Raw genomic sequence first — 26,067 nt, forward strand, 5'->3', positions numbered from 1 at the left:
CACCCCACTGCTCCCCAGCCAGGAACCACCCTGCCCCAGGGCCTTTGCATGTTCCTGGGCCTGCTATGCTCTTCCCTAGACATCTGTCTGTGTGACTAACTCCCTCATCTCCTATGTTTTCCTCAAATGTTACATCCCAAAGAGGTCAACCCTTCCGCCCTGTTTCACATTCCACTCTACCTTGCCCAGCATTCCGCATTCTCCTTAATCTATTCTCTCCATAGCACTAGCATCCCCTAATATACCATATGAGTTGCTTATTTATTGTCTATTATGAGCAAGCAAAGCATCAAGGACATGGGTTCTGAGATCCCGGAGAGGAAAACCCAAGAAGTGAGCCTGACGTTGGCACAGGGTCCCTGCCAGGGTTTGCAACTGGTGGAGACGCTGAGTGGCTGAGGAGGGCGTCTGGCAGTCTCCTGGGTGTTCAGTACCTGCCAGGGAGGAGGGTCTTTGCTTGTGGGTCCTATGGGGCTAGGAGTGAGGAGGGAGGACAAGAGTATGAAGCCAGTCCTCACAGAGACTGGAGCCCAGCCTCAGCCAGCCCAGTCCTGTCCTAACTGCCACCAGAGCAAAAGTAATCCCTCTGGACCAGGGTCCAAATTCAGCTCAATGCAGACCACACCTGACTGTGCCCATTCGTCTGCATATTGTCTGTGGCTGGTAGAGAAAAAGAGGAAGCTGGTGTGGCTGCTACTATCAGATGGGGGCACTTTAAGGCCAGAAGCTCTGCTAGGCAAAGAGGGACAGTCTGTAAAAATAAATAGTCAACTCACCAGGAAGACACACAGCTATCAATTTGTATGCACCTACTAACATAGCCTCAGAGCATAAAGCAAAAATGGGCCAACTAAAATGAAAAAGAGACGATGCACAATCACAGCTGGAGATTTTAGCATTCTTCTCTTGGGAACTGATAGAGCAAGTAAGAAAGAAATCATCAAGGATATAGAAGACTTAAAAAAACACAATGGATTAACCAGAGGAGCTAGAAGGCCAAGGAGACCTTTCTTGGGAGGCTGGGGTCTAACAGATACCCTCACCCCTGCGTACGGTGCCACCCAGCCCACTATCCCTACCCCAGGGAACAGGAATGGCGTCTCAGCCCCCCTTCTTTGGGGCACACCTGTGCAGGTGGAACAGTCCAGCGGGGCAGGCCTCCCACCCCACCCCCAGCATTGTAGCCTCTCAGGGACACGATTTCACCAGCTGGGACGTGTGAGATGCCACCACGAGGCCCATGGGCAGTTCATGGGCACGACGGAGACCCAGGATGACACAAAGCTCCAAACCAGTTAATGTCAGGAGCAAATTATCTGTGACAACAAAAACTTGAATAAAATTAAAGCAAAGAGCTCAGATAATAGCAGAAGTGAAGGAGTATAAGGGATGCAGAGACTGGTACAGAAGGACACCCAACCTGTCCTTGTGAACAGATGAATGAATGGATGAATGGATGGATGGATGGATGGATGGGTGGATGGGTGGATGGGTGGATGGATGGGTGGATGGGTGGATGGGTGGATGGATGGGTGGATGGGTGGATGGATGGGTGGGTGGATGGATGGATGGATGGGTGGGTGGATGGATGAGTGGATGGATGGATGGGTGGATGGGTGGATGGGTGGATGGGTGGATGGATGGATGGGTGGATGGGTGGGTGGATGGATGGATGGTTGGATGGGTGGATGGATGGGTGGGTGGGTGGATGGATGGATGGGTGGGTGGATGGATGGGTGGGTGGGTGGATGGATGGATGGGTGGGTGGATGGATGGGTGGGTGGGTGGATGAACAAACAAATGAACAGATGAATGGAAACCCGTAAATCAGGAGCTGGGGAGCCAGGCACCATCTCCCTGATTGGAAAGTCACCACCATCCATTCCTCTGCTTCTCTGGCTGTGCCACCATCTTTCCCTGAAAGTCACCCCAAGTACCTGTCTTCCCATCTGCTGAAAACCTTACTTGCAAAAATACCATAGTTTAGAAACTCTCAACAACAGCTTCAGGTAAAACTACATTTTGGGGGTGGATCAGAGCATCCAGAGGCTGCTTCTCCCCGATTTGGTCCCTGCCCTGCCCCCAGAGCCTCTGGCCTGGAGACCAGGGAGCAGCCAGCGCCCTCTGCTTCTGTGCAGCTCAGGGAGGGTCGAGCAGACCCAGCCTCTGAAGCCCGCAGCCTGCTGAGCTGGTGACCCACCGCCCCTCGCTGGCAGAGCTCACTCCCAAGACCTTGCCCCTGGGGCCCAGCCCCTCCCCACCTCTTTTCTGGGACTCAGGAGGAATGCCTCAAATGGCCAGCCTGGCTTTTAGAACAGCAGGCAGAGACAGCTGGTTGGCTGAAGTGGGTGGGGAGCTGGGAGGGGCTCTAGGAGCAAAGCTGTCCCAAGGGGAGACAGGCGGGGGCCAGGAGCGCTGTGGGTGACTAAGCAAACCTCCTCCTCACCTTGAGCCCCAGGACTGGGAGCCCCAATTGGAGCTGGAGGGGCTGCAAGGCCTGCTCTCTGCCCGGTCATCTCATGGTGATGAGACAGCCCCGCAAGGGAGGGAACATGGATGGCACACATGTGCTCTGCCCAGGGACCAGGCCAGGCACTCCACCTAGGAGGGGTCAGGCCCAGAGGGGCCCTGCTCGTCTCACTGCTGTATCCAGCTCTGGCCTGGGGTTCTGCGAGCAATCAGCTCTGGCACGAAGGAAGGAAGGAGCCGTCCCGTGCAGATGAGGAAACTGAGCCCCCGGTACCCCAAAGCAGGGGATGCGGGTGCCGGGAGGGCCTGCAGGTCAGCGCTCCTGTGAGCTGCCTCAGGCCCATGGGGCGTCTGCCTATGCCCTCCTGGTGGTTGAGACTGAGAGTGACCGCTGCCGGGACTCACACTAGCGAGAGGCCAAGCCCCAGGGCCTTTCAAGGGCGCAGGAGGGGCTCCACCTGCACTAGGGCCAGCCCTGCGCCTTCCCACAAGTAGGGTGGCGCCTGGGCCAGTAGGAGGGCTGTCCTGGCCAGCGCCGGCTCTCCCCAGCGACCTGGTCCCAGCACCCTCGGCCAGGGCAGCAGCAGCGACAGAGTGCCTGGCGGGAGGGCAGCGGCGAGAGTTCCCAGAGGGGGAGTGTCCCCTCCGCTGCCCTCCCGCTCCCCTGCCCAGACCTTCCAGGAGGGGCCTCCACCCTCCTCGTGGGCAGGGCCTGTCCAGTGCCCATTTCTCACAGGTTCCAGGTTGTCACCTCCAGGGGGTGTCCTGAGTGGGAGAAGGAAGGAGAGGCCCTCAGGGAGGCTGGCCAGTTCTCTAACCATGGAGGGGGCACACAGCAGCCTGAGCAGGGGTCGGGGAGGAGGCTCAGAGCTCCATCCCCAGGGGCGAGGGGTGCGGTGAGGGGGCACGAGCGTCATGGGGCTCGTCCAGGCCCAGGCTGGAACAGAGGGCCATTCTCTCTGCTCGGGACTGGGGCCTGAGTTGCGGAACCGCAGGGCCAGGCAGGGAACATGGGGGGCAGGCCAAGAGCAAAGCTAGGTCGGGTCACCTCACACCTGGCCCTGAGCAGCCTCCAGCCCCGCCACCCCAGGCCCCAGCCCAGGAGACACAAGTCAGGGTCACACAAAGTATTAAAAGACAGCTCTTTACTGTTACGGCGTAGCCTCGGTGCTCCACCTGAGGGGCGGCCAGAGCACTTCCCGCCAGGCGCCCCCAGCCTGCTGCTGTCGGCGGTCACTTGGCACTCGGGAACGGCCGCCTGCGCTGCTCCAGCAGCTCCTCCAGGTGGTCGGCCCTCTTCATCGCGGCCTGCAACAGGCCGTCCACCCTGGTCAGGCCCGAGCCAGCCCCGCTCCCCCAAGGAAGGCCGGCCATGGGGACCCACCTCGTGCTGCTTCCGGAGGCTGCTAACGGCCTCCTCCTTCTTTGCCAGGGCCAGCTTCACCCTGCGGGGGAGCGCACGGTGGGCCTCTGTGCGATGCCCCTGCCGGACCCCCACGCCGGCCTGCAGCTCTGAGTGCAGCAGGGTGGCCGGTGGGGGGGCCTCCATCCCCCAAAGAACAGGAGGGGCCACTCCTGCCCACCTTGTCCCGCCCTGCTGACTGCGGCACTGGGCCGCCTGGAGAAGCCAATGACAGGATCTGTGACCCCACGGCTGACCCTGTGTGAATCCATGCCCCTTGGGAAGGGCTCCCTGCTGAGAGGAGGACGAGAAGCCCCCACCACGTGCCTGCGTTGCAGAGCACCCACGGAGGGCAGGCAGGTAGGGACCAGGGAAGGACTGAGGGATCCACGGCGACAGGGGGAGTAGGGGGTGGAGGGTGTCCATCCTTTCTGCATAGCACCCACTCCACCCAGGCCCAGGGAGCTAAGGGCCAGGGAGCTCCTCTCCGGACGCCCACACATAGGGCACCCGCCCTGGCTGGGGTTGGCTGGGCTTCTTCCCGGGCTCTGGGGCCAAGCACCACAGAGATGACGACAGAGCCTCAAACACAGAACCTGGAGCAGCCACGGCTGATGGGGCCCAGTTCTGCGTCGGCAGGAAGCTGGAAGGAGGGCGCACAGCCTGCTCACCTTCCTGGGCCCAGCGTCCTCTTTGGAGCCACAGGGTCCCGCCTGCCTCCCCCAGCCCTGTGCTCCCCAGGACCCCAGTCAGCCCTGCGGCCCACCTCCCGTGAACCTCCTCCAGCTCCGCCTGCTTCTCCCGCGTGAGCTGCTCCAGCTCCAGCCGCTGGCGGGCCCGCAGCTCGGCCAGCTCGGCCCTGACCTGCCGGTTCTCCTCCTCAGAAGCTGCCAGCCGGTCAGCGAACTCCTGGCGAAGGACCTGGGCCAGGCTGCTGCGCTCGCCAGCCAGCTGCTCATTTACCTGGGGTGGGGTGGCGGGGGGGACGACAGGGACGGCGTGAGGGGACGGCGGGGGCTGGGGGCTGGTGGTCGGCCACCCCTCCCGCCTGCTCACCGCCTTCACATCCGCCAGCTCCTTCTCCTTCTGCCGCACCAGGCCCTGCAGACGCACATTCTCCCCCTCGGCCTCCCCAAGGCGCCCCTTCAGCTCTGCGCACCGTTCCTGGAGCTTCCGCTCCGACTGTTCCAGTTCTGAGAGCTCCGCCTCATACTTATCCCGGAGGCGTTTGACCCTGGGCGCGGGAGAAGCAGGGTCAGAGGCAGCCCCGTTGCCAGTCTCTGGGCCTCGCTCCGGGGTTCTCGGGGCCTCACCGGCTCTCGGCGGCCCGCTCGTTCTCCTCCCTGGCCAGCGTCATGTCGGCCTCCAGCCGGTGGATGACCAGCTCGATCTCCTTGTCCCGGCCTCTCCGGATCTCTTCCTTCAGCTCCCGTTCCCGGTTCAGCAGCCACGCTTCCTGCAGGGGAGGCCCAGGGGGTTTGGGGGGGCCGGCTGAGGTTGGCGGAGGACGAGGGATGGCCACATGGGCTCTTAGGAATGCCCTGATGGCAGGGAAGGAGAGGCCTCGCACTACCCCAGGCCCCACCTGTCCTCAGGGGTGGAGGCCACATCCTGTCATCAGCACCCAGCGTGGGACACAACAGGGGCTTGAGTAAGAACCATTAGCACAGCCTGGTGCTTCTCCCCCGCCAGAGACCTGGGACCAAGGCCATAGAGACCGCGTCTGCTGCCAAACTGACCCTCCTGATACAAGAAGGGACCTCATCTGGTTGCTGAGGGCAGGGCCGGGTGCCCCCAGCTGGGGGCAAGAGCGTCAGTGGGGCAGCCTGTTGGAAGGCAACCTGGAAAGCGCCATTAGGTTTAACATGCCGCACCCTTTAACTCAGCAAACAGTCTGGGAACGTGTCCCACAGATACGGGGACCCCTCCATGCATGGCTGGGGGTGGGGAGTAGCATGGCTGCTGGGCCACTGCTCAGGCTTTGTCCCCAGGCTGATGCCTTGTGTGGCCCCGGGTACCTGTCCACCACAGCCTCCTTCCAGGACAGGAGAGGTGACACAGCACACCTGGTAAAAGGCATGAGAGGACAAGGAAAAGCCTGCTTCTGCGTGGGCCCCTTACACTGGCTGCAGGTCAGCCTGTCAACTTTGAGAGCAGCTACCTGGGCGAGGGGAGGGTGAGGAATGCCCGCCACCATCAAGTGGGGTTCGCTCCAGCCTCCTGGTCTCTCCCGAGGCCACCTGGAAGCTCACTCAAGTACAGTCAGAATCACACCGCCAGCCCTGGGCAGCCAGAACCCACATGTGCCCGAGGGGAGGCCACAGAGGTGGAGCCTACAAGCCAGCTTTGAAGCCTGGGGTGCCGGGCAGGAGGGGAGAGAGGGAAGGAAGACCCCACCCCCTGCCCCAGCTTCACCCGCCTCCCACCTCCTTCTTGGCGGAGTTGGCCTCCCACATCTGTTTCTCCACCTCCAGCTGGTCCTTCAGGGCCTTCAGTTCCATCTGGGGGCCAGTGACAGGGTGAGAGCAGCCCCCGCTGGCTGCTCCCCACCCAGGGCAGTGTCTGCAAGAGCCTGGATGGGGCCTGCGGTCAAGTTGGGGGTCTGTGGTGAGCTAGCTGGGGAGCCCCGTCACAGGAACCCAGACTCAGCGTAGCACTCCAAGTGGCTGCCACCCTGGCAGGTGGGCGCTGCTCCTGGCAGTGGCCCCTCTCCACGGGTGGTATGGGTGCTCTGCTGCTGGGCTGGCCTGGAGGGGCGGGGCCCGGGCGGGATGGGGCGGGGCTGACCTGGTGCCTGCGCTCCTGCTCCTCTCTCCCCTTCTCAAACTCGGCCCTCAAGGCCCGGCCCCCTGCCGAGCTGCTCTCCTCCAGCTGCCGCCTCAGCTCGTCCAGCTCCGCCCGCTGCCTGCAGGTGAACAGAGGCCAGTTCTGTCAGGCTGGGCGGGGCTGGGCCGGGCGGGGCTGGGGCCCTCCCCTCCCCGCGGTACCTGGCGGCCTGCTGGCCCAGCCGCTCCTTCTCCTCGGCCACCTCGTTGTAGAGCCGCCGCCGATGCTGCTGCAGAGCCCGCTGCTCCTGCTCCAGGTGCTGCTCGAAGCTGCGGACACAGGACCCGCTGGGGGTGGGGCCGCCGGAGCGCTGGAGTCCCCGCCCCATCCACCCCAGCCGCCAGCCGGGCACGCCCCTCAGAACTGAACTGCCCAGTACAGCCGCATCCCTCGGTGTCCTACACCGCCCCATTTTCTCTGTCCTCCGAGGGAGGCCACTGCGGAGGAAGTGCTACTCGCTCTGGGGGGGTCTGCGCACACCCCAGGCCTCACCCCCACCCTCCACGTCCCCAGAGGGCTGGGCCCCTCACCGCTGCTGGGCACGCTCCCACTCCTGACGGCCCAGCGCCTCCTTCTCCCGCTCCAGGTGCTCGCGGAGCTCCTCCGCCTGGCGTCCGTAGCGCTGGGCCGCGCGCTCGTCCGCCTGCAGCAGCTCCACCGCGTGCAGGCTCTTTAGCTTCTTCACCTCCTGCTTGTGCTTGGCGATCAGCTTCTGGATCTCAGGCTCCAGGCCTGGGGGGCGTGGAGGGAGACCGTGCTGCAGGGACCCTCCTCCACCACTGCGGGGGCGCTGCCCCTCGCCCCTCTGTACTGTGGGGGACCCCTGACCTCTACCCACCATGACACCAGGGCTGCAGTCCGGGTAGAGGACCCCCCCCCCGGGCTCCAGCCCAAAGCACAGCTGAGTCCACCAGTGCCCACAGCATCTCTCCCTGCCCACTGCACCAAGACTCCCTCCTTGGTGCTCTGGCCTGCTGGGTCTCCCACTGGAGGAGGGGGCTCACTGGAGAGGGTGTCCTGGGGCAGGAGAGCTGCCCCATCAGCCCTCAGAGGGATCTCTAAGTGGGAGAGGAGCGACTCTGCCGCCAGCAGGCGGCCCCCACCCCGAACCCCCATATGGCTCGCTCCCCTGGAAGCTGGAGGAGACCAGGAGACCCAGCAAGCGGAGCCCAGCCAAGGGAAGGTGAGGCCCCCCAACCTGGACCGGGCCCTCTGTCTGGACGCTGGTCTGTGGCCAAGCTCGTGTGCCGCCAGCCTCCCTTCCTCCTCCTGGCCTCGAGGCAGCTGGGCCGCATCCCTGAGTCTCACTGCTTCCCAGGAAGCCTCTCCGCCACGTGTGCAATTGGAACTACTGTTCTCACTCGAGACCCCCACGATTACTCCGCCCGAGTGGCAGCTCTGGGCACAGCGGCACCCACCTTTGACCGTGATCTCCTTGATCTTCCGGGTCTTCTCATTGATCCACTTTTCCCTGCGGACTTTTTCGGTGGCGCTCATGAGTTCTTTGAGTTTCTTAATCTCCTACCAGCAAGGAAACAGGAGTCAACAGAGCAGCTGTGCGAAGCGGGAAGATGCAAATGACAGCCCCCTTCTGGCCATCCCCTGGGTTTCAGGAGGCGGCCTTTCAACAGTGACCTCAGGCAGAGCAGGAAGCACCAGGGGCTGCGGGTCGTTGTCTGACGAAAGCCAGGAGTAGTAAGTGGCATCCCTCTGACCAGGGACCAGAGCGGCGGCATGTCCTCGGTCACCTCCTCTGAACCCCACCTCCTCATCTGTGACATGGGAGGGGTCATGCGAGTCCCTCAGCCCCTGCCCCGGCGTGTGCCACCTGCTGGGCTTGCGGGAAGCAGCTCGGAGGTCGGGGAATGAGGCTCCGGGGCCACCTGTCCTGGGGTTCCTCGCACAGGGCCTGCAGGCACAGCAGGCCTGGGGTCAGGTGTCAGGAGGGCGAGGGGCTCACCAGCTCGTGCTGCTCCCGCATCTGGGCCTCCTTGTCTTTGAGCCTCTGGTCCCCCTGCTTCAGCTCGGCCACCAGGGCCTCACACTTCTCACCCAGAGCCTTCTTGTCTTCGATCAACTGCGACCAGGGGCGGAGGTGAAGCTGCTGCCCCACGAGGCCAGGAGATCCCGCCTCCCCTCACCCGGGGGCCAGCGCACCAAATCCCCAAACACCCCGCTGCTCCTGGGTCTGTGCGGGACCCTGGGTCTGGGAGGGTGTGCACACATGGACAAGGGGCTGCAGCTGCCCCCGGCCCTCAAGCCCCCTGAGACCTGGCTGGTGTCAGCGGAGCTCAGGCAGGGACGGTGCCTTGGCCACAAGCCCTCCACTGTGGCCACGTCAGGAGCTTCCTGGAATGGGGGTCATTCTTTTGACCCCGTCACCTGGCCTGTGGAGAAGGGCCTGCCCGTCGCCTGCCAAGGGGTCTCTGTGAAGCCCCAGGATGGCACCCAGCCTCACTGAGGGCTCCAGGCAGACCCCCAATTTGGAGACACCTATGACCACCAGGCAGAGTGTCGCTAATGATCACGGGAGGCCGCTCGGTTCCTCTGGGCGCCTGCCTCTCTTCAAAGACCCCGCACCAGAGTTTTCCTCAGAAAAGGACCCGATGGGGGGGCCTGACTGAACACAGCGTGGGGCTGAAGCTTCCACCACCCTGTCAAGGGCGTGCTGGCTGCCCCACCAGCCCCAGCAGACCAGGAGTGGCCTCCCCGGGACACGGACAGTCTGGAAGGCACAGGAAAGTTCAGGGTGTGTCCTGCTGGATGCCTCCCACCAGGCCCCCAGAGGACCAAGCGGTCCTCTGAGTGATCCCACACGCCTGGACCCCACCCTGGATGTGCTCTGCCCAGCAGCTCCTGCTGCCTGCCCACCATGCTGGGCTGGGGAGCACGGCCATGGGTGGGGGGAGGATTATGGCTGGGGGGAGCATCGCTGGGGGCTGGTGAGCAGCACCCAGTGGGGCTGGTGTGCACAGACAGGACCAGCCCTGGTCCCCACAGGGGAAGATGCTGCCCGTTTCTACAGAAGGAGAAGGAGACCCACAGGGGAGGCCAATGGCTCCAGAAATCTCCATGAGGCCCGAGCTGGTCGGGAACCCAGTCCCGTTCTCCTCCCTGACTGCTCAGGTCCTGACAGCCCTGCCCTCAAGCCCCGCCTCCCAGGCAGCACCACCTGGTCGATGAAGGACAGGTGCCGCTGTATGGTGGCCTCGTAGTGCTCCTTCTGCTGCCGCAGCTGCCGACCCAGCTCCTTCTCCGTCTCTTTGACCCGCCGGATGGTGAGGTCGCGCTGCTGCGCCTGTGGGGGGTGCGGGAGATGAGACAGAGATGAGGCCCAGGGGGCAGGCCGGGCACTTGCTCCAGCTGGGGACATGGGGACGGAGGCAGTGCTGGTGGCGACGTTACCAGCGCCCTCTGCAACAGCACCATCGCCTGCTTCTTCTCCTCCACCTCCAGCTGCAGCCGCATCACCGATGTGCTGACCTCGGACGCAGGCTCCAGGCGCCCCAGCCCCTCCTCCGGCACGGGCCCCTGGAGACCCCTCCACACCTGGGGGGCCGAGGCCGGCGGGCCCTGCCCAGACTTCTCCATCTCATCCAGGAAGCTCATGATACTCTGCAGCTTGGCCTCCGAAAGCAGGGGCCCGTCCTCGCGGGGGCAAGCAGCCACACTCAGCTTCCCAAATTTCTCCAGGTTGTCGGCTGTCAGGGAGCTGGAATCGTCCTCCTGCGGGGGGCGGGGGCGCAGCGGAAGACTCTGGGCTGGCCTTCTAGGAGCTGCTCAGGGCCCCCTGGGGCAGGGGAGGGCCTGGTCTGGAGGGAGGGCCTCTCGGGCTGCCCAGACCCTGGCAGGGCATCCATCACCTGGGGGCACCACTGGCAGAGAGGTGGTGCCCACCCCACCTCCACCCCTGGGTTATTCTGGGGGTCCTAAACCTTAGTGAGCCCGGGGATGACAGGGGGGTTCAACAAGGCCCCATCTGGCCCTCGTTAGCGTCCTGACTAGAGCAGGGAGGAGCCCGGTGGACTTCCCTGGCCCCCAAAGTGCCCGTGACCACGTGGACAGTGGCAAGGCCCACAGTCACCTCGTCAGTCCAGGCGTATTTGTCCTTGTGGTAGGCCTGGGGGCGGGGCAGCGGCTCAGGCTCCTGCTCCAGCAGCTTCAGCGTGTCCAGCAGCTCGTCCAGGGTTGCCCTGGACTTGGCCCTGCTCCCAGCAGGGCCCAAAGCTTCCAGGCCCTCGCCAGCCATGTCCTGGGAGCTGGCATCCTGCAGCAGATGGGCCATTAGAGGCAGAGACCACCAGAGAACGGTGGGGGGAGAGGCCGGGGTGAGGCTTCCTCCACACGGGTGCCTGCCCGCTCAGCCACAGGGACTGGGCTTGCCCCCCAACCCACCTCCAGGGAAACAAAAAGGGCGGCCGAGTGAGATGGGTCCGGACCTGGCCTCCTCGTCCCTCAGGCTGGAGGCGTTGGCCAACACCTAACCTCTGAGCTTCCAGCTCTCTTCTGTGGGTCTGCACAGGCTCCACCCCAGTGTCCATGAAGACCCAGCGGGATTCCAGAGCAACCACTGAGACCCCAGCCCTCCGCTGGAGTGACAAGACCCATCCTGGGTGGCCTTTCCTGGTGTGAGTGACCCCACAGCCGGGGAGGGGCAGGGAAAGGGCAAGCACAGATGCACCCCAGAGCTGAAGCCGGGCAGGGAGGGCAGGAAGGGCTGTGCCGAGACCTGAGGCTTGTCCTCTGGAAGCTGCCGGGGCTCTGGCGATGAGTCGCGGGCAGGCTGGCAGGGGTCCTCCGGGCCCACAGTGCGGAGGCCAGTCCCTGCACAAAGGAACGCAGCGTCAGCCCACCTGGGGGCAGTGAACGCGGGGGAGCCCTTGGGAAGAGGCCAGGGAAGGGGGATGCAGGCCTGGGACAGCACGTTCCACAGTGGACCTCATGGAACAGCGGGGACAATGGAGAGCCCTGACCTCCCGGGGCGAGAGGTCAGGTAGCTGGTGCAGCTGCTCTGTAGGGACCCTGTGTCCAGCTCCAGAGTAACTGGGGCACAGGTGGAGGAGCAGGGCCTGGCGTCTGCTGAGAACGATGCCCCTCCTCCACGGGTGGAAGCCACAAACAGGGCAGTCGCACAGGGGGCCAGAGGACACTGGCAAAGGCCACACCTCCTTCTCAGCCACGGGCCTCCCTGAGGGAAGGGGATGGAGAGGTCTGGGCATGGGGTGTCCGCCTTCAGGGATGGCTGCACCTGGGGTCACCATACCCGGGGTGCCTGTACATAGAGCCGAAGGCAGAGGTGGGCAGGTGGCAGGGCAGCCTCCGGGCTCTCCGACCTGCTCACCAGTGTTATTGGCCTTGCGGGTCTGCTGGGCGGCGCTCCCCGGCCTCAGGCTGGGCTCCTGGGTGGTCTGGGGCTTCCCCGGCTCCCCCGGCCCCTTCAGCAGCCCAAGGTCAGCGTTACCTGACTTCTGGGCTCGCTTCTGCTGCAGTTCCTGCCGTGGGGAGCACCTGTGAGCAACCCCGCCCAGGGGAGAGGGCGGCCCCTTGTCCTCCCCAAGCCGTGCTGCCCAAGGCCCCACACCCAGGGGCTCAGGGAAGGGGGCGGCGGGGCCCCCAGGAGCGCAGTGGTGCCCTCGGCACCCGGGGGTCCTGCCTTAGCACTGGGCTCCCCATGTGGCTCAGGTCACCCCTCACCTGGATGGCTGCCCTCCGGGCCTGGCGCGCCTTCTCCTCCCGGGCCTTCCTCCTGGCCACCTCCTTCTGTTGGTGCCGGTCCAGGAGGGTCCCCTCTCCTAGCCGCTGCCGCTGCCCCTGCAGAAGCCGAGCCATGGTGGGTTTCACTGGGAAGATGGGGTTGCCCCATCCTGCCATTTCTCTGCCCCACAGAGGACAAGCCCCCCCTCTCCCAGGTGGCCAGCGGCTCCTGCAGGTGGGAGATGGCTCTGCATCCCAGCCAGAAACCCACCCCACCTTTCAGCAGGGGTGACCTGGCACCCAGGCCCTGCCAACCGAGTGACTCAGGAGGGAGGAAGCTGGGCCCCCAGATGGGGGGGACCCATGGGGCAATTCTAGGTTCAACCCCACTGGTCCGAGAAACCCTGCCATATAGCTGGACCCCTGGGATTCTCGCCCGTGCCCTCAGGGTATGGCTCACACACCCACGCTGACCTCTTGCTTGGACGCCAGCAGGTGCTCCAGGCGGGCGGCTCCAGCTCGGCGCCGTTGCACTTGATGTCGGTACCAGCGCTGGATGGTGATGGCGGCCTGGTTCACCTGGTGGATAAACCTGCCAGAAAGTGGGGCTCAGGATGGAGGCGGCTGAGCCAAGGCCTCCCTCCCCGGGTCTCCACAAGGCCCGGCAGGCAGAGAAGCCGGCGGCTGTGCACGTGGCCCTTCTTCAGGTGCCAGCGTTCCCCAGGGAAATGGAAATGCTCATCCGCACAGGTTATTCACAATTGCTAGAAACAGAAAGTAACCCAAAGGCCCACCACCTATGGGTGAGCACCGTGTGCTCCTGACAGCGACATTACTCACAGACAAACAGCAACAAACCAGGGACTCTGCAGGCCAGGCACAGGAGGCCACAGGCCAGTGCTCTAGTCAGGGCCTGCTGCTAGGGAAGGCAAGCTGCAGGGGACAGGCCGGTGTGGCCAGGGTCTCGGCCGGAAGGGGCTGGGTGAGAGGCATGCGAGGGGATCCCAGGGGGTGACATCATTCCGTCTGCACGTGCATCAAACTCATAGACCTGTGCCCTAAAGGGGGCGTGTGTTGTTGTACGTAAACTATACTCAGTAAAGCGGGTTAAACCCAAAGCCTTCACCTTGGCTCTCAGGGACACTTTGTTGATTCACTCAGCAAAGGTGCTAATGGACCATCTAGGATGTGAGCAGGCACCGGCCGTGGGACATGCACGCAGAGGGGAGCCCTGGCGGGGACCCCCGGGCCTCACCCAGCTCGTCCCGCTTGCCCACTTCCAGGGCCCAGTCCCAAGCTCTACTGGGACAGCAGGGGTGACTGCTCAGCCAGGTGAGGCTCTCAAAGCCCAGCCTCTGATCGCTAAGTGGTTCCTGACGGGGCACAACGTCACAGACCTGGGGCTGCAGCAAAAGATCCCACCCTGCCCACCCTCCGCGCTCGCCTGGGGCAAGATTCTAGGGGCGGCTCCATCAGTTGTTTGGAGTTTTTCAGTTTTATATCTTCTTTCTGCTTAATGTTTTTTTAACTAACAGTTTTACTGAGGTATGGTTTACATACTTATAAAATTCACCCGTTTTGAGTATACGATTCAATGATTTTTAGTAAATTTACAGAGTTGTACGACCGCCAGCATGATCCGGTTTGAGAACGTTTCCATCGCCACCCAAAGCACTCCCCTGGCCCCAGGCAGCCACCGCTCTAATTTCTGTTTCTGCAGATTTGCCTTTCTTGACGTTTTATATAAAAAGAATTGTACGTGTGGTCTTTTCAGCCTATATATCTTAAAACAACTCTTAAATGGAAATTTCTCCCACTGGTACCTCCGGGCTCCTCCCAGCCCCAGTTGCAGTCACCTCTCAGCCTCCTCCTCGGTCACCTCCTTCCGTCTGAGCTGGCCGGCGGTGCCCCCCGAGTTGTTCTGGACCGTGTGGTTGCTACGGGCCGCGTTCTTTTGCGGCTTCCCGAGGCTGCTGCCCTCGCCCTCGTCCGTGGCTGCCTTGATGATGTTGCTGACCGGGAGGGCAGAGAAAGGCTCACAGCCTCCTGACAGGGCCCCCATCTCCTGGCCCCCGGGGGACGGCTCTGCCCGCAGCCCGGGGAGGTGCCTCGGCCTGGTCCTGGGGCCTTGGGCCTGGCAGGAGGCACCCACAGATCCTGTTCCCTGTTCTGACTTGCTGGTCATTGCCAGGGTCACCTACTCTGCCCCCACCAGAGCCCGTCTGGTGGCACCCAGGGTTAATGGGCACTGCATTTAAAACAGCAGAAAGGTCTCAAATGTTACAGGATCCCAGAGCCAGATGGTGACTCAAGACACCCATGGGCCATCCCTGACCTGAGCACACTATGCAGCGGATGTAGGGGTGACGGACTAGGGGCTGCTCTGCTCAGCTCAGCTCAGCCCTGCTTGAGACCCTCCTTGGCTTTGGTCTTAGCCGGGGACCGGAGACTCAGGGGGTGGCTGCGGCTTCCTCGGCAGGACCTCAGGCTGGAGTGAGCCCGGGCCCACCTGTGTGGCCCAGGTTGTGCACCGTGCAAGGCTGGAGCCAGGGCCTTACTTGAGGGAGGGAGCCATGTGGTTGGAGCTCTTGGGAGGCGGCACCTTCTCCGAGGGGGTGTAGTGGTTGTGCACCATGGTGGTGACGCAGTTGCCCACGGCGCCCTTGTTGCTCCTGCCAGGAGAGACCGGGGCAAGGGGGTCAGGCTCTGGGAAACACCCCCGAGTTGTGCTGCTGATGCCAGGGCTCACTGTGGCATCGTCTCAGCATCCCTGCCGGTGGGGCCCTTCTTGGGACCCGAGAAAGCTCCGCCAGGGCATTCCACCGAGCAGAACCCAAGGTTTGAGGGTGAAAACTGCGGCCCCTGACTTCGGACATGCCTGCGACAGGGTGGGGGAACGGTCACAGACCAGTCAACAGAGAAAGGACCTCCCCTGCCAGTTACATGTGATGGATGGAATACACACTGTTTTCTCTCTGCCCCTCTCAAACCCGCCAGAAGGAATAAAAAATGTACAAACACACAAGGATGAGAAGACGAGACAGCGGCAAAGAGATGTCCACAAAGTTCTTGAGGACGAGGAACAGAGGGCCCAGCGGTGACTGACTCGCAAAGTGAGTGAGGGGAAACCTGGGTGCCGCAGGGGCCACGAGGTGGCTGGTCTGCACCCCAGAATCCAGGGAGGTGCGGGAAGCAAGGGCACCTGGCTCTTCCAAAGCAGCAGCTGCGCCTGCACCCCCTTCCTCACTCTGAGCATGAGGCACCAAGCCCGCCCTGCCCCACCCCTCCTCCTGCAGAAGACAAGCAGCTAGGTCTCCAGGTGAAAGTCTGTGCCCTGGACCAGGACACCCCCAGCCCTTTCCTGCCGGCCCGCAAATAACCCCACGGGGGAGACAGGAGGATCTCTCCCTGGAGAGACTGGGCAGCCCCAGCAGAAAAGTCCCAGACGCAGACAGGTGGGGAGCCCCCAGCACAGCAGCCTGGTCCCCACACAATCACCCCAAAGTGAAGCCTCCAGGCAACTTTTAGGGCCTCCCTCTTAAATTCTGACAGAGCCAGTATTCCAGACATTTGGGGAAAGACCCACATGTAAAAAGTCAACAAACAGAATATGATGGAAATAAGGCCAAGCAAAGAACAGGACATTTCAACAAATGTACACTCAGTGTCAGGCTGTGCTGATAAATCTTTAACAGCCAAGTCTCTAGAGAGAAAAGCTCTTATCTGCAGCATCTGCCACTGTCAGTGACAATAGTTCCCACCATGGCTGATTTCAGACACCCTGGAACCAGAGCCGGGCAGAGGAGGACAGTCGGCCTAGTGAGCCAGTGTTGGCAGCTCCAGCCGCCGCTGCGTGGAATCCTCAAACACGTGAAAGACGAAACAAGAACAAGATGCTACGAAAGAGGAAGGATGGAGAGACACTCGAGAACAAGAGGAGCTACAGGAGAAGAAACAAAGCGAGCAAAGGGTTGAAATACACAGTTAAGTGCATCTATCAGAAAGCAAATCCCAAAGCTGAAGAGAAAGAAAAGGGAAGACGCCAACTTTGTAGAACCAGCCCAGGAGGCCCAACGTGCAAATAACCGCAGTCGCAGAAAGAACGGGAAAAAGAAAAGGGAGAAAACTGTCAAAGAAATGACAAGAGGAAACTTCCTAGGACCGAACAGCACAAGTGTGCACATGGACCAGCCACCAAAGCCCAGTGTGATGAGTGAAAGAAGCACGTCGAAGGCCTGGCCCTGGGACCTTCCACAACAGAGAAATGAGAAGATGACTCAAACTGCTTCTAGAGGGAGGAAATCAGACACGTGAAAGGACTGGGGATCAGGAAGGCAGTGAATTCACAACAGCTCTCCACGGAAACTGAGCAATTGCTTCAAGATGTCAGGAAGGCTTTCCAATCTAGAACTCAGCGCCAGCCAAACTCTCAGTCGGTGGAACGGTCACGGCATGTTCAGGCACACGTGGTCTTAGAAACTTTACCTCCCACACATCCTTCCTGAGGAATCTACGGGAGGATGTGCTCCCCAAGAGATGGAGGAAACGGAGGGCCTACCAGGAGGGAGGGGGTAGCAGAGGGAGGCCAGCTCGGACCCAGGCAAGAGAAGACAGGGCTCCGAGAGGTTTCTCTGGAGGAAGGTGGACGGGCAGGGCACCTGCTGGCCTGCTGGAGGGGAGTTCTAAGGTTCTCTTGCCAAGTCTGGGAGAAGAAGTGACCCACACACAGACGACGAACCAAGGAGGAAAACAAGAGATCATTTTTAACTCCGGTAAAAACAAAAGTGTGCCCCAAACATCAACAACGTCTCTTGAGCAGATTCTGCTCTGAGGTTCACATCCTGGATTCCTCAATCCTCCTGACTCTGAGGGGCAAACACAACCATTATCCCCTTGGTATAAATGAGGATCCTGGGGCCCAGGAGGGTTAAGCAACCTGCCCACAGAAATGTTCCGAGGCACCCTGGTCCAGACACAAATAAGACAAAGCGGCCACCCCCGGGAGCTCTGGGTGGGCAGGGCCGTGTGGCCCTGCAGCCGGCGCACCTGTTGTTGGCGGTAAAGTTGGGGGCCAGGGGCACCGTGCACTCTCTCCTCCGTGGGCCCACCGGCACGTCGAGGGTGCCAGGACTCTGGGCATCGGGTGGCAAGGTGAAGGCCCTGGGCTGGTCATCCTGCACATAGACGACAGCCTGTGACCTCGCTGCACACGCCACTGACACAGGGCCCCTGCCCTGCCCCCACTGTCCCACACACACATGGGGAGCGGTGGGATGGCCTAAGGGCTGGGACATTCTTTGCTGCTCCTTCTTACGTTGACCGCTGTGGTCAAAGCTGGCTAACTAACACTGATGCCCCCCACCCCCTGCTGGCCCACCCTGCAGGGGCAGCGAGAACGAAGCCGGAACCAGGTGTCACTCCCAACGGACATGGGCCGCGTGACGTCCTGTCCGCTCAGCTCAGCTGCAGCCTCACCAGGACATTCCACGTGGCTCCCTTCTCGCTGGAAGCTTTGCTCAGACCGGCAGGCCTCTTTCTCCCACCGGGGCTGCCCTCGCAGAGTGTCAGGAAGTCTGGGGGCTCTTCTGGCCTGTGTCACAGAGAGGACAGCAAGCAGGGATAGTCACTGGGCCCGGGGAGCCCAGCTCCAGGAACCCGGACAGGGGTCATCTTACGAGGGGACAGGAGGGACCAGGTCACCGGTGGGGACTCCTGCTCCCCAGCCCACAGCATAAAATATCATTTGTCAGCCCCGATCTGACAACCGCGCCTGGAAGAGGTGCTCACACCTGTCCTGTGGCCACCACAACACCTCAGGGAAAGCGCAGCAAGGACAAAGAAGAGGTGCAGGCAGGGGGATGGTGGCCTTGAGGTCCACATCCCTGCGCAGGAAATGACGGGCCAAGACTCATCCCACCCGCCCCGCCCAGGGCTGGCCCCCCGTCCAGCCAGCGCTCACACCAGTGAAGCTGGGAGAAGGGCTAACAGAGGAAGGAGAGAGCAGGCCAGGGGTACCTGAGGGGTCAGAGGTTACCTTAGGGGGCCAGGCCATGCCTGGTTGGCTTGTGGCTGGTTGACCTGCGTGGCACTGTTAGATCTGCGAAGGTTGCTGATGGCCCGGGAGCCTCCGGGCCCTGGGGCCTCCTGCCAAAAGGAGGGAAGCAACCAACCATGTGGCCAAGGTTTTAGACCCTCGCCAGTCCACGCAGCACCAGGCCAGGCTTGGACACAGATTTAGGGAGAGGCTCTCCTGGGTCACACGTAGACAGGTGGGCAGGGGAGCAGCATGGGGGTCCTGGGTTTGACCTGCTGAGCAGGGGCAGGTCCTCGGCCTCTCACACGAAGTGGGAGCTCCTCACCCCTGGCAGATGGAAGGTCCGAGAGGAAGCGTGTGAGGCCCGCCCGGGAGCCGCAACAAAGGCTGGCCATACTCCTCATCACCTTCTAACCAACGAGCCTGGCCGCTCACTCCCCCTGCAGCTCTCGTCCCGCAGCTCCCGTGGCCATCCTGCTGCCCGCCTGCCCTGCCCTGCCTGGTATCTCAAGGCCACCAGGAGCTCCTCCTTCCCCACACATCAACCCCGTTTACAGAGGAATCACACAAATCCAAATGTTGCTGGAACAGGAGGGACAGAGGGCTTGGTGCCGGCAGGATCTAGGCTCTGCCCGGGGCCAGCCGACCCCAGTCTTGACCTCTTGGTGAGTCAGCTCCCTGGTCTCCAAGCCGGAGTCCTTCCTGCCCCGGGGTGGCCCCAGGGATGCACCGGATGATGGACATGAAGGTGCCTGCTGAGGTGTGGAGCTTACCCAGGAGTCAGACGCCACCCCGAGGTAGGGGGCCCTGGACACCCCTGGACCTGAGGCCCAGCCCTACCACTCACCAGCATCTTCCTCCTTGGCTCGCTGCCAGTGACCACAGAGATGGAGCGGGCGATGGGCTTGGCGGTGGAGGCACTGTTGGGACGCCGGGACATGGGCGGAGGGAGGCCTGTCAGACTCAGGTCCATGCTTTCCGGGCTGCCCTCGGGAGGGCCGGAGGGGCCGCTGAGGGCCCTGGAGCCTTTCATGGTGGACAAGTAGGCCCTGAGCAGGGAAGAAGGGATGCGAGGAGGTGTCCTCCGAGGAACCAGATGCGCACACATAACGTCTGGCCCGGCCGCAGGGGCCCAGGGCGCCTGAGTCTGCCTGCCACCCAGCTCCCCAGAAGCCTGCCACGCCCACCACCCTCCTCACTGGGTGGCCATCTCCTCATCAGGAGCAGAAGCGAGTGACAGAGTGGGACCCCGAGCACAAACGGCTAAAGGAGGGCCTCCTGGGGTCAAGACGACCTTCCCCGGAGGGGCACTGCTGGGGGTGGCTGGGGGCTGCGGCAGTCATGGCTGTGAGCCCCCACCCTGTGGCAGGTACTCCACCCGCCTGGGCCACATATGCCTCACCTGTAAAATGGGCCTTTAAAAGTGCCTCCCAAGGGGTTATCATGAGGCTCAGACAAGACGGCTGTGAGGCTGGCACGTGGTGAGCACCCCACAGGCGATAGTCTAACTGGGGTTAGGGCCCCCAAACTTATCTGACCACAGAACCCCCTCCATCTCCTCAGAACCACCCAGAATATCCACGAGCTCCTGGGAGGCAGCATCTGCTCTCGTGTCCAGGTTCCCCTCCTCCCCTCCTAGGTTGGCCACCTCTGCAGCGGCCCGTGTTGGCCCTTCCTCTTCCGACTGCTCAGCCCTGGGCCTCTCTCTTCGTCCCTGGGGACTGCCTCTGGCCTCCTGGCTTCAAACACCATCCATGGGCTGCCGGTTCCCACAGGTATACCTCCCGCCCCCCGTCCCCTAGTTCCCAACTTAGCTAACCACGCAGCCCCTGGCACCTCAGACCCAAGCGGACTCCTGACCACCACCTCCAGCGCCCTTCCCTGGAGGGCATTTTCTGAAACCGGCTCAGACCGAAGATCCAGGTCTCGTCCCGACATCCTCCCCCTCACCTCCACACCTGCCCCCTCAGCAACCCAGCCGATGCCCCTTCCCCGTCAGTCCCTTCCCTCCACAACCCCCATCCGAGCCCCCATCTCCTCAAACTGGACAACCGCAGCAGCCCCTCCTCTGGCCCTGCCTGGCCGGCCCAGCCCCTCCCCGCAGGGCAGCCACAGCTGATCTTTCTGAACCGGGTCTCAGATCAGGCTATGCCCCCAGTGAAGACCCTCCGAGGACTCCCAGGCAGGGAGAATAAAGTCCACATGCCTAATGCCCCTCAGACCTGACCCTAACCTCTGTAACCTCCTCACTGCCTCCCTTTTCCCTCCTCAATCTGCTTGAGACCCTTCCCTGGGATGTCACGAGGCCCCCTTTCACTCAGAGGGCTGCCTGTCGCTGTCACTCTTCATTCCCTCATCCTGCTTCATTCTTCTTCACTTGACCACCTGCGCACACAGGTTGGTCTGTGCACTGCCTGACGCCCTCGTAAGAATGTAAGGTCCATGAGCGTGGGGACCATGCAGCCCCAGAACCCGGCACGTGGCAGGTGTTCAGGTAATAAGAGGGGGTGAGCGGCACCAGGAATGACCAGAGAGGAATGAGCATAGCCCTCTGTGCCAGGGAGGACTCTGGTGGGCTAGCGGGCACACACCATCGTCCCCCAAGGTCAGCACTGCAGCCTCCTTCAGCCCCAACACCCACAGCAGAGGCTTTGCCCCTACTCTCCAGTGTGAGGGCAGAGGCTGTCCCAGCCACTCACCAGGCCAGTGTCCTCAGTTATGCATTTCCGGTCGGGTCCTGGGGGTGAAATTTAACACCCTCCTCTCCTCGAGGCACTGGCCACACCCACGTGGACCCAGGCTGGCCCACTCAAGGAGCGTGCAGGGCTCTGGGATGGTAAACACCGCCTCTCCGTGGAAACCTCCAGGCCAGACCTCACCTTGCATATAGAGGTGTCCCTCCCAGGACCTGAAGGTGGGTGTCTAGAGTCTCTGCCTGGACCCCTCAAGATGGGCTGTCCCAGGACCCCAGGCAGCTTCTCTGCCCGGCACCTCCCCATCTCTCTGCGGTTTGGTTCAAGGTGGTAAGACCGGACTGCTGCTGACTGGTTTCCACCCCATCCTCCTGGGAAGGCAGGAGGAGCTCAATGGCCCTGGGGCATGAGCCCCTCCTCACCTGTGCGGGGGCACCGATGGGCCCTCACCTGCACCCTCCCCCTCATCTGGGCAGACCCCTTTACCCGCATAAGGACCCCCCCCGGTCACCTGCGTGGACCCCCTCACCTGTGCGAGGGCCAGACCCCTTCACTTGCGCTGGCCTCCGCATCTGGGCGGGCCCACCTGCGCGGGGACGCCCTCATCGGAACGAGGCCCCACTCACCTGCACGTTCCACCTCACCTGCGCAGCCCGGGATGCCCCTCCCTGCGCGGTCCAGGAACCCTCTCACCTGCGCGGGCCCCATCATCTGCGCAGGCCCTGGACCCCCCTTCACCTGCGAGGGCAACCCCACCAGCACAGGGATCCCCTCACCTGCGCGGGTCGGGCCTGGGACTCTGGGCCTGCGGGGCCGAACGGCGAGGGGTGCGCGGGGCCCTCCAGGCGGGGACCGGCGGGGCCCAGGCTTCGGGCCGGCGACTTCACGCCCCCGGCCCCGGCGCTGACTCCGAGGCCCGGTGACAATGAAACGGCCGGGAGGCCGGGCGAGCAGCCGCAGCTAGCAACCAGCAAACAGCCTAGCACCTCCTCCCCGTCCGTCACGGAGGCCCGCCTTTCCTGCCCGCGCCGCTTTCGAATTGGCCCTCCGGCCGCCCGCTCCGGACATCCCGGGAGCTCATTGGGCCGCTCGGCTGTCCTTCGGGAAGTTCAGGCGTGGGAGGAGCAGCAGAGAGCTGGGAGCCCGTGGTGGCGGCGGGCTGCCGATTGGACTTGGCTGCGGGAGGCGGGGTCTCAGCAAACGTGGGGGCGGGTCCTGGGCGGAGCCTGTGGGGAGGGATGGGGGAGGAGGAGTAAGGGGCGGGGTACGGGGACAGCAGCCGGGGGTGTGTGGTCGCTCCAAGCTTCTCTTTCACCCCAACTCAGCCAGCTTGCGCGGCTGCCACAGGGTCCCCGAACTCCCACGCCGTCCCCCGGCTCCCACGCATACCTCGGCTCGCACGCCGCCCCCCGGATCCCACGCGGAACCTCGGCTCCCACGCGGCCCCCGGGCTCCCTCCTTGCCGAGACCCGTCTGGACACGTGGGTCCCGCTACCCTCTGAAAGCTCCGTTTGAGGGTCCAGACCTGCGAGTCCCAGGGAGGCCCGCCTTGGGGGAAACGTGAAGCTGTCAATAGGGTGCCCTTTCTCGGGCGGCCCTGACACTGACTCCCACACCCAGTGCGCGGTGGCGTTGCCCTTTTTGTCTCCATCTTTTCTGTCTTGACGATGCCTTTTTTTTTTTTTTGGCCTCCTTCTCGAAAGTTTTAATCCTCCCACCTCCACCCCCGCACCTGGGGGTTGTTTCCTATTATAACCCATGTCCACAGGCCCCACTGGCAGGGCCTCTCCTCCTTGGTGTCCCAGGTGTCCCACGAACGGCACGGTGCGTCCTCCCCAGCGCGCAGGTGGACCCAGCACGCCCAGCGCCGCGCTGCTCGGTCAGATTCCACCGGTCTGTGATCCCTTCACCAGGAAAGCGCCCTCTCCTCCACGAAACTTCTGATCTCACCAACAAGTCGTCTTTCCCTTCAAAATAACAGCACTTTGCTGATTTTTGCCCCACTTTTACAAATCAAGTACTTTTTTACTTTAAAATTTTTAAATTTATGTCAATAAAAATCACATTTTGGGGTGTACAGCTGAGTTTTGATGATGCCTAGAGTTGTTGTACCACCACACAAACAAGGCACAGAACATTCTCTCCCCTCCCCAAACCCTGGGCTGCCTCTGTGTAGCCAAACCCTCCCCACCCCTTGCCTCAGCCACCACTAACCTGTCCCCTGTCACTATGATTTTGCCTTTTCCAGAGTGTCGTAGAAATGCAGTCCTGCGGTGTGTAGCATTTTGGGTCTGGTTTCCTTCGCTTAGCGGTGTGAGAGGCATCCATGTTCCTCTTCATTGCCGACTAGTATTCCACAGTATGCGTGAACCATACTTTATTACTCAGCAACCCAAGGACATAGGGTTGTTTGCAGTTTGGGACAATTATGAATGGAACTGCTGTAAACATTCACTTTTAGGCTCTTGTATAAACATAAGTTTTCATGTCGCTTGGGTAAATAAATACTTAGGAGGGGACTACTAAATTGTATGGTAGGTACATGTTTAACTGTTTAAGAAACCGCTCAACTTTTCCAAAGGAGGTGTATCTTTTTACATTCTCACCAGCAGCGGCTGAGTTCCAGTTGCTCCCCATTGCTCTCACACTTGATATTACTGGGTTTTTTAATTATTATTTTTTTAAGTAATACTAATAGGTGTGTAATGGTATCCCACGTGGTCTTCAATGGCATTTCCCTAATGATGTCGAAAATCTATTCATGCGCTTCTCTGCCCTATATTCATATACCTTCTTTGGTGAGGTGTCTGTCCAAATCTTTTGCCAACTTTGTAAACTGGGGTTTTTGTTTTATCATCGAGTTTTGAGTGTTCATTATATGTTCTCGATACAAGTCCTTCCTGAGGACTGTGATTTGCAAACATCTTCTCTAGTCTGTGGCTTGTCTTTTTGTCCTCTTCACTGTGTCATTCAAAGTGAAGTTCTTCAACTTTGATGACGCCCAGTTTTTTCTATTACAGTTTGAGCTTTTTGTATCTCATAGACGCCATTGCCTAATCCAAGGACAGAACATTTTCTGCTAGGTTTTCTTCTGGAAGTTTTACACTTAGGTCTGTGGCTCACTTTAAATTTTGTGTAAGAGGGGCTTCCCTGGTGGTGCAGTGGTTAAGAATCTGCCTGCCAATGCAGGAGACATGGGTTCGAGGCCTTGTGCAGGAAGATCCCACATGCCGCGGAGCAACTAAGCCACAACTACTGAACCTGCGCTCTAGAGCCTGTGAGCCACAACTACTGAGCCCATGCGCCACAACAATTGAAGCCCACATGCCTCGAGCCTGTGGTCTGCAACAAGAGAAGCCACCGCAATGAGAAGCCCATGCACCACAATGAAGAGAAGCCCCCGCTCACTGCAACTAGAGAAAGCCCGTGCAGCAACAAATACCCAACACAGCCAAAAATAAATAAATAAAATAAATTTTAAAAAACACTTGTGTAAGATATGAGATGGGGCCAAGCCTCATTCTTTTCTTCCAGTTGTTTTAGTACTATCTGGTGAAAGTCTATCCTTTCTCCATTGAATTACCTTGACACCTGTGGAAAACCAATTGACCATATCTGTGTGGGTCTGTTTCTGAACTGTCTGTACTGGTTCATTGATCTGTGTCTGAACTTTCACCCATCTCACACTTCAAATCAGGTACTGTGAGCCTTCTGTGTTCTTTTTCAAAATCACCTTAGCTATTCTAATTGCTTTGACTTTGGCTGTAGCTTTTAGGATCAGCTTGTCTCCATCTACAAAAAAATCCAAGGTGAGTTTGATGGGGATTATGTTAAATCTATAGATCAATCTGGGGAGAATTGACATCTTAACAGTAAAATTTTCCAATCTGTGAACATGGTATATCTCTCCATTTATGTAGGTCTTCATTGATTTCCTTCATCAGTCTTTTGTATTTTCATCATACGGAGCCTACATATATTTTTTAGATTTATACCTAATTATTTCATTTTTCAGATGCTATCGTAAATAATAGTGTTTTTTTGTTTTTCTTAAATAAATTTATTTTATTTATTTTTATTTTTGGCTGTGTTGAGTCTTCGTTGCTGTGTGCAGGCTTTCTCTAGCTGCAGCGAGCAGGGGCTACTCTTCCTTGCAGTGCATGGCCTTCTTATTGCGGTGGCTTCTCTTGTTGTGGAGCACGGGCTCTAGGCGCGTGGGCTTCAGTAGTTGTACCACGTGGGCTCAGCAGTTGTGGCACACGGGCTTCAGTAGTTGTAGCACGTGGGCTCAGCAGTTGTGGCACGTGGGCTCTAGAGCGCAGGTTCAGTAGTTGTTGTGGTGCGTGGGCTTAGTTGCTCCGCGGCATGTGGGATCTTCCCGGACCAGGGCTTGAACCCATGTCCCCTGCATTGGTAGGTGGATTCTTAACCACTGCACCACCAGGGAAGCCCTATCATAAATAATAGCTTTTTAAATGTCAATTTCCAATTGTTTATCACCAGTATACGAAAATACAGTTCATGGTATAATTTACTCTGTAGCCTGTATTCTTGCTAAACTCATTTATTAGTTTTAGGGTTTTGTGTAGATCCCATGTGATTTTCTACATAGACAATCATGCTCTCTGTGAATAGAAAGTTTTATTTCCTCCTTTCCAATGTGTTTGCCTTTTATTTTTTTCTTCTTTTATTTTGTGGCTGGAGCTTCCAGGACAATGCTAAACAGAAGTGATGAGCGTGGACAACCTGGCCTTGTTCCCAATCTTAGGGGGAAAACATCCAGTCCTTTGCCATTAAGTATGGTGTTAGCCATGAGATTTTTGTAGATACCCTTTACCAGGTGAAAGAAATTGTTATATTTCTAGCTTGGTTTTTTAAAAAATCATGAATGAATGTTCAATTTTCTCTGTTGCTATTTCTGTGTAAAATGATAATGTGATTCTTTCTCC

General features: G+C 60.3%; 1 protein-coding gene across 5 annotated transcripts; it reads right to left on the reverse strand.

The window, feature by feature from the left end:
* Positions 1–3,597: 3,597 nt before the first annotated feature.
* On the reverse strand, positions 3,598–22,125 carry CEP131 (centrosomal protein 131). Of its 5 annotated transcripts, XR_007473265.1 has the most exons (26): positions 21,648–21,712; positions 19,273–19,474; positions 18,426–18,535; positions 17,867–17,981; positions 17,438–17,565; positions 14,950–15,063; positions 14,248–14,403; positions 12,866–12,983; positions 12,392–12,508; positions 12,039–12,189; positions 11,427–11,521; positions 10,782–10,964; positions 10,103–10,423; positions 9,870–9,995; positions 8,658–8,774; positions 8,116–8,218; positions 7,228–7,429; positions 6,859–6,966; positions 6,659–6,776; positions 6,298–6,372; positions 5,185–5,327; positions 4,928–5,105; positions 4,638–4,834; positions 4,053–4,165; positions 3,854–3,914; positions 3,699–3,777 (listed from the first exon to the last, which is right to left on the reverse strand). XR_007473265.1 is itself a non-coding variant. In XM_012535077.3 (25 exons), the coding sequence occupies exons 2-25, from the start codon at positions 19,456–19,458 to the stop codon at positions 3,703–3,705; spliced, it is 3,297 nt and encodes a 1,098-aa protein (XP_012390531.1). In that variant the 5' UTR covers positions 19,459–19,474; positions 21,895–22,125; the 3' UTR covers positions 3,598–3,702. The 5 variants fall into 5 exon arrangements, 4 of the variants coding, with proteins under 4 accessions (XP_012390531.1, XP_049557431.1, XP_033294605.1 ...); XM_012535077.3 differs by lacking the exons at positions 4,053–4,165; positions 21,648–21,712 and adding an exon at positions 21,895–22,125 and having other exon boundaries at positions 3,598–3,777; XM_049701474.1 differs by lacking the exon at positions 4,053–4,165 and having other exon boundaries at positions 3,598–3,777; positions 10,247–10,423; positions 21,648–21,711.
* Positions 22,126–26,067: the final 3,942 nt, after the last annotated feature.

Source organism: Orcinus orca, chromosome 19 (genome assembly GCF_937001465.1).
Source record: "Orcinus orca chromosome 19, mOrcOrc1.1, whole genome shotgun sequence".
Lineage (NCBI taxonomy): Eukaryota > Metazoa > Chordata > Mammalia > Artiodactyla > Delphinidae > Orcinus > Orcinus orca.

Bases quoted from the DNA above. Each gene is read 5' to 3' on its own strand.
- CEP131 (XM_012535077.3), bottom strand. From the start codon at position 19,458: ATGAAAGGCTCCAGGGCCCTCAGCGGCCCCTCCGGCCCTCCCGAGGGC. The intron at 12,190-12,391 runs GTGAGGGGTGAC...TCCCCACGGCAG, and splicing joins CCCGGAGGGCAGCCATCCAG to GAACTGCAGCAGAAGCGAGC. The intron at 7,430-8,115 runs GTGGGTGCCGCT...CACGCCCCCCAG, and splicing joins CAAGGAGATCACGGTCAAAG to GCCTGGAGCCTGAGATCCAG.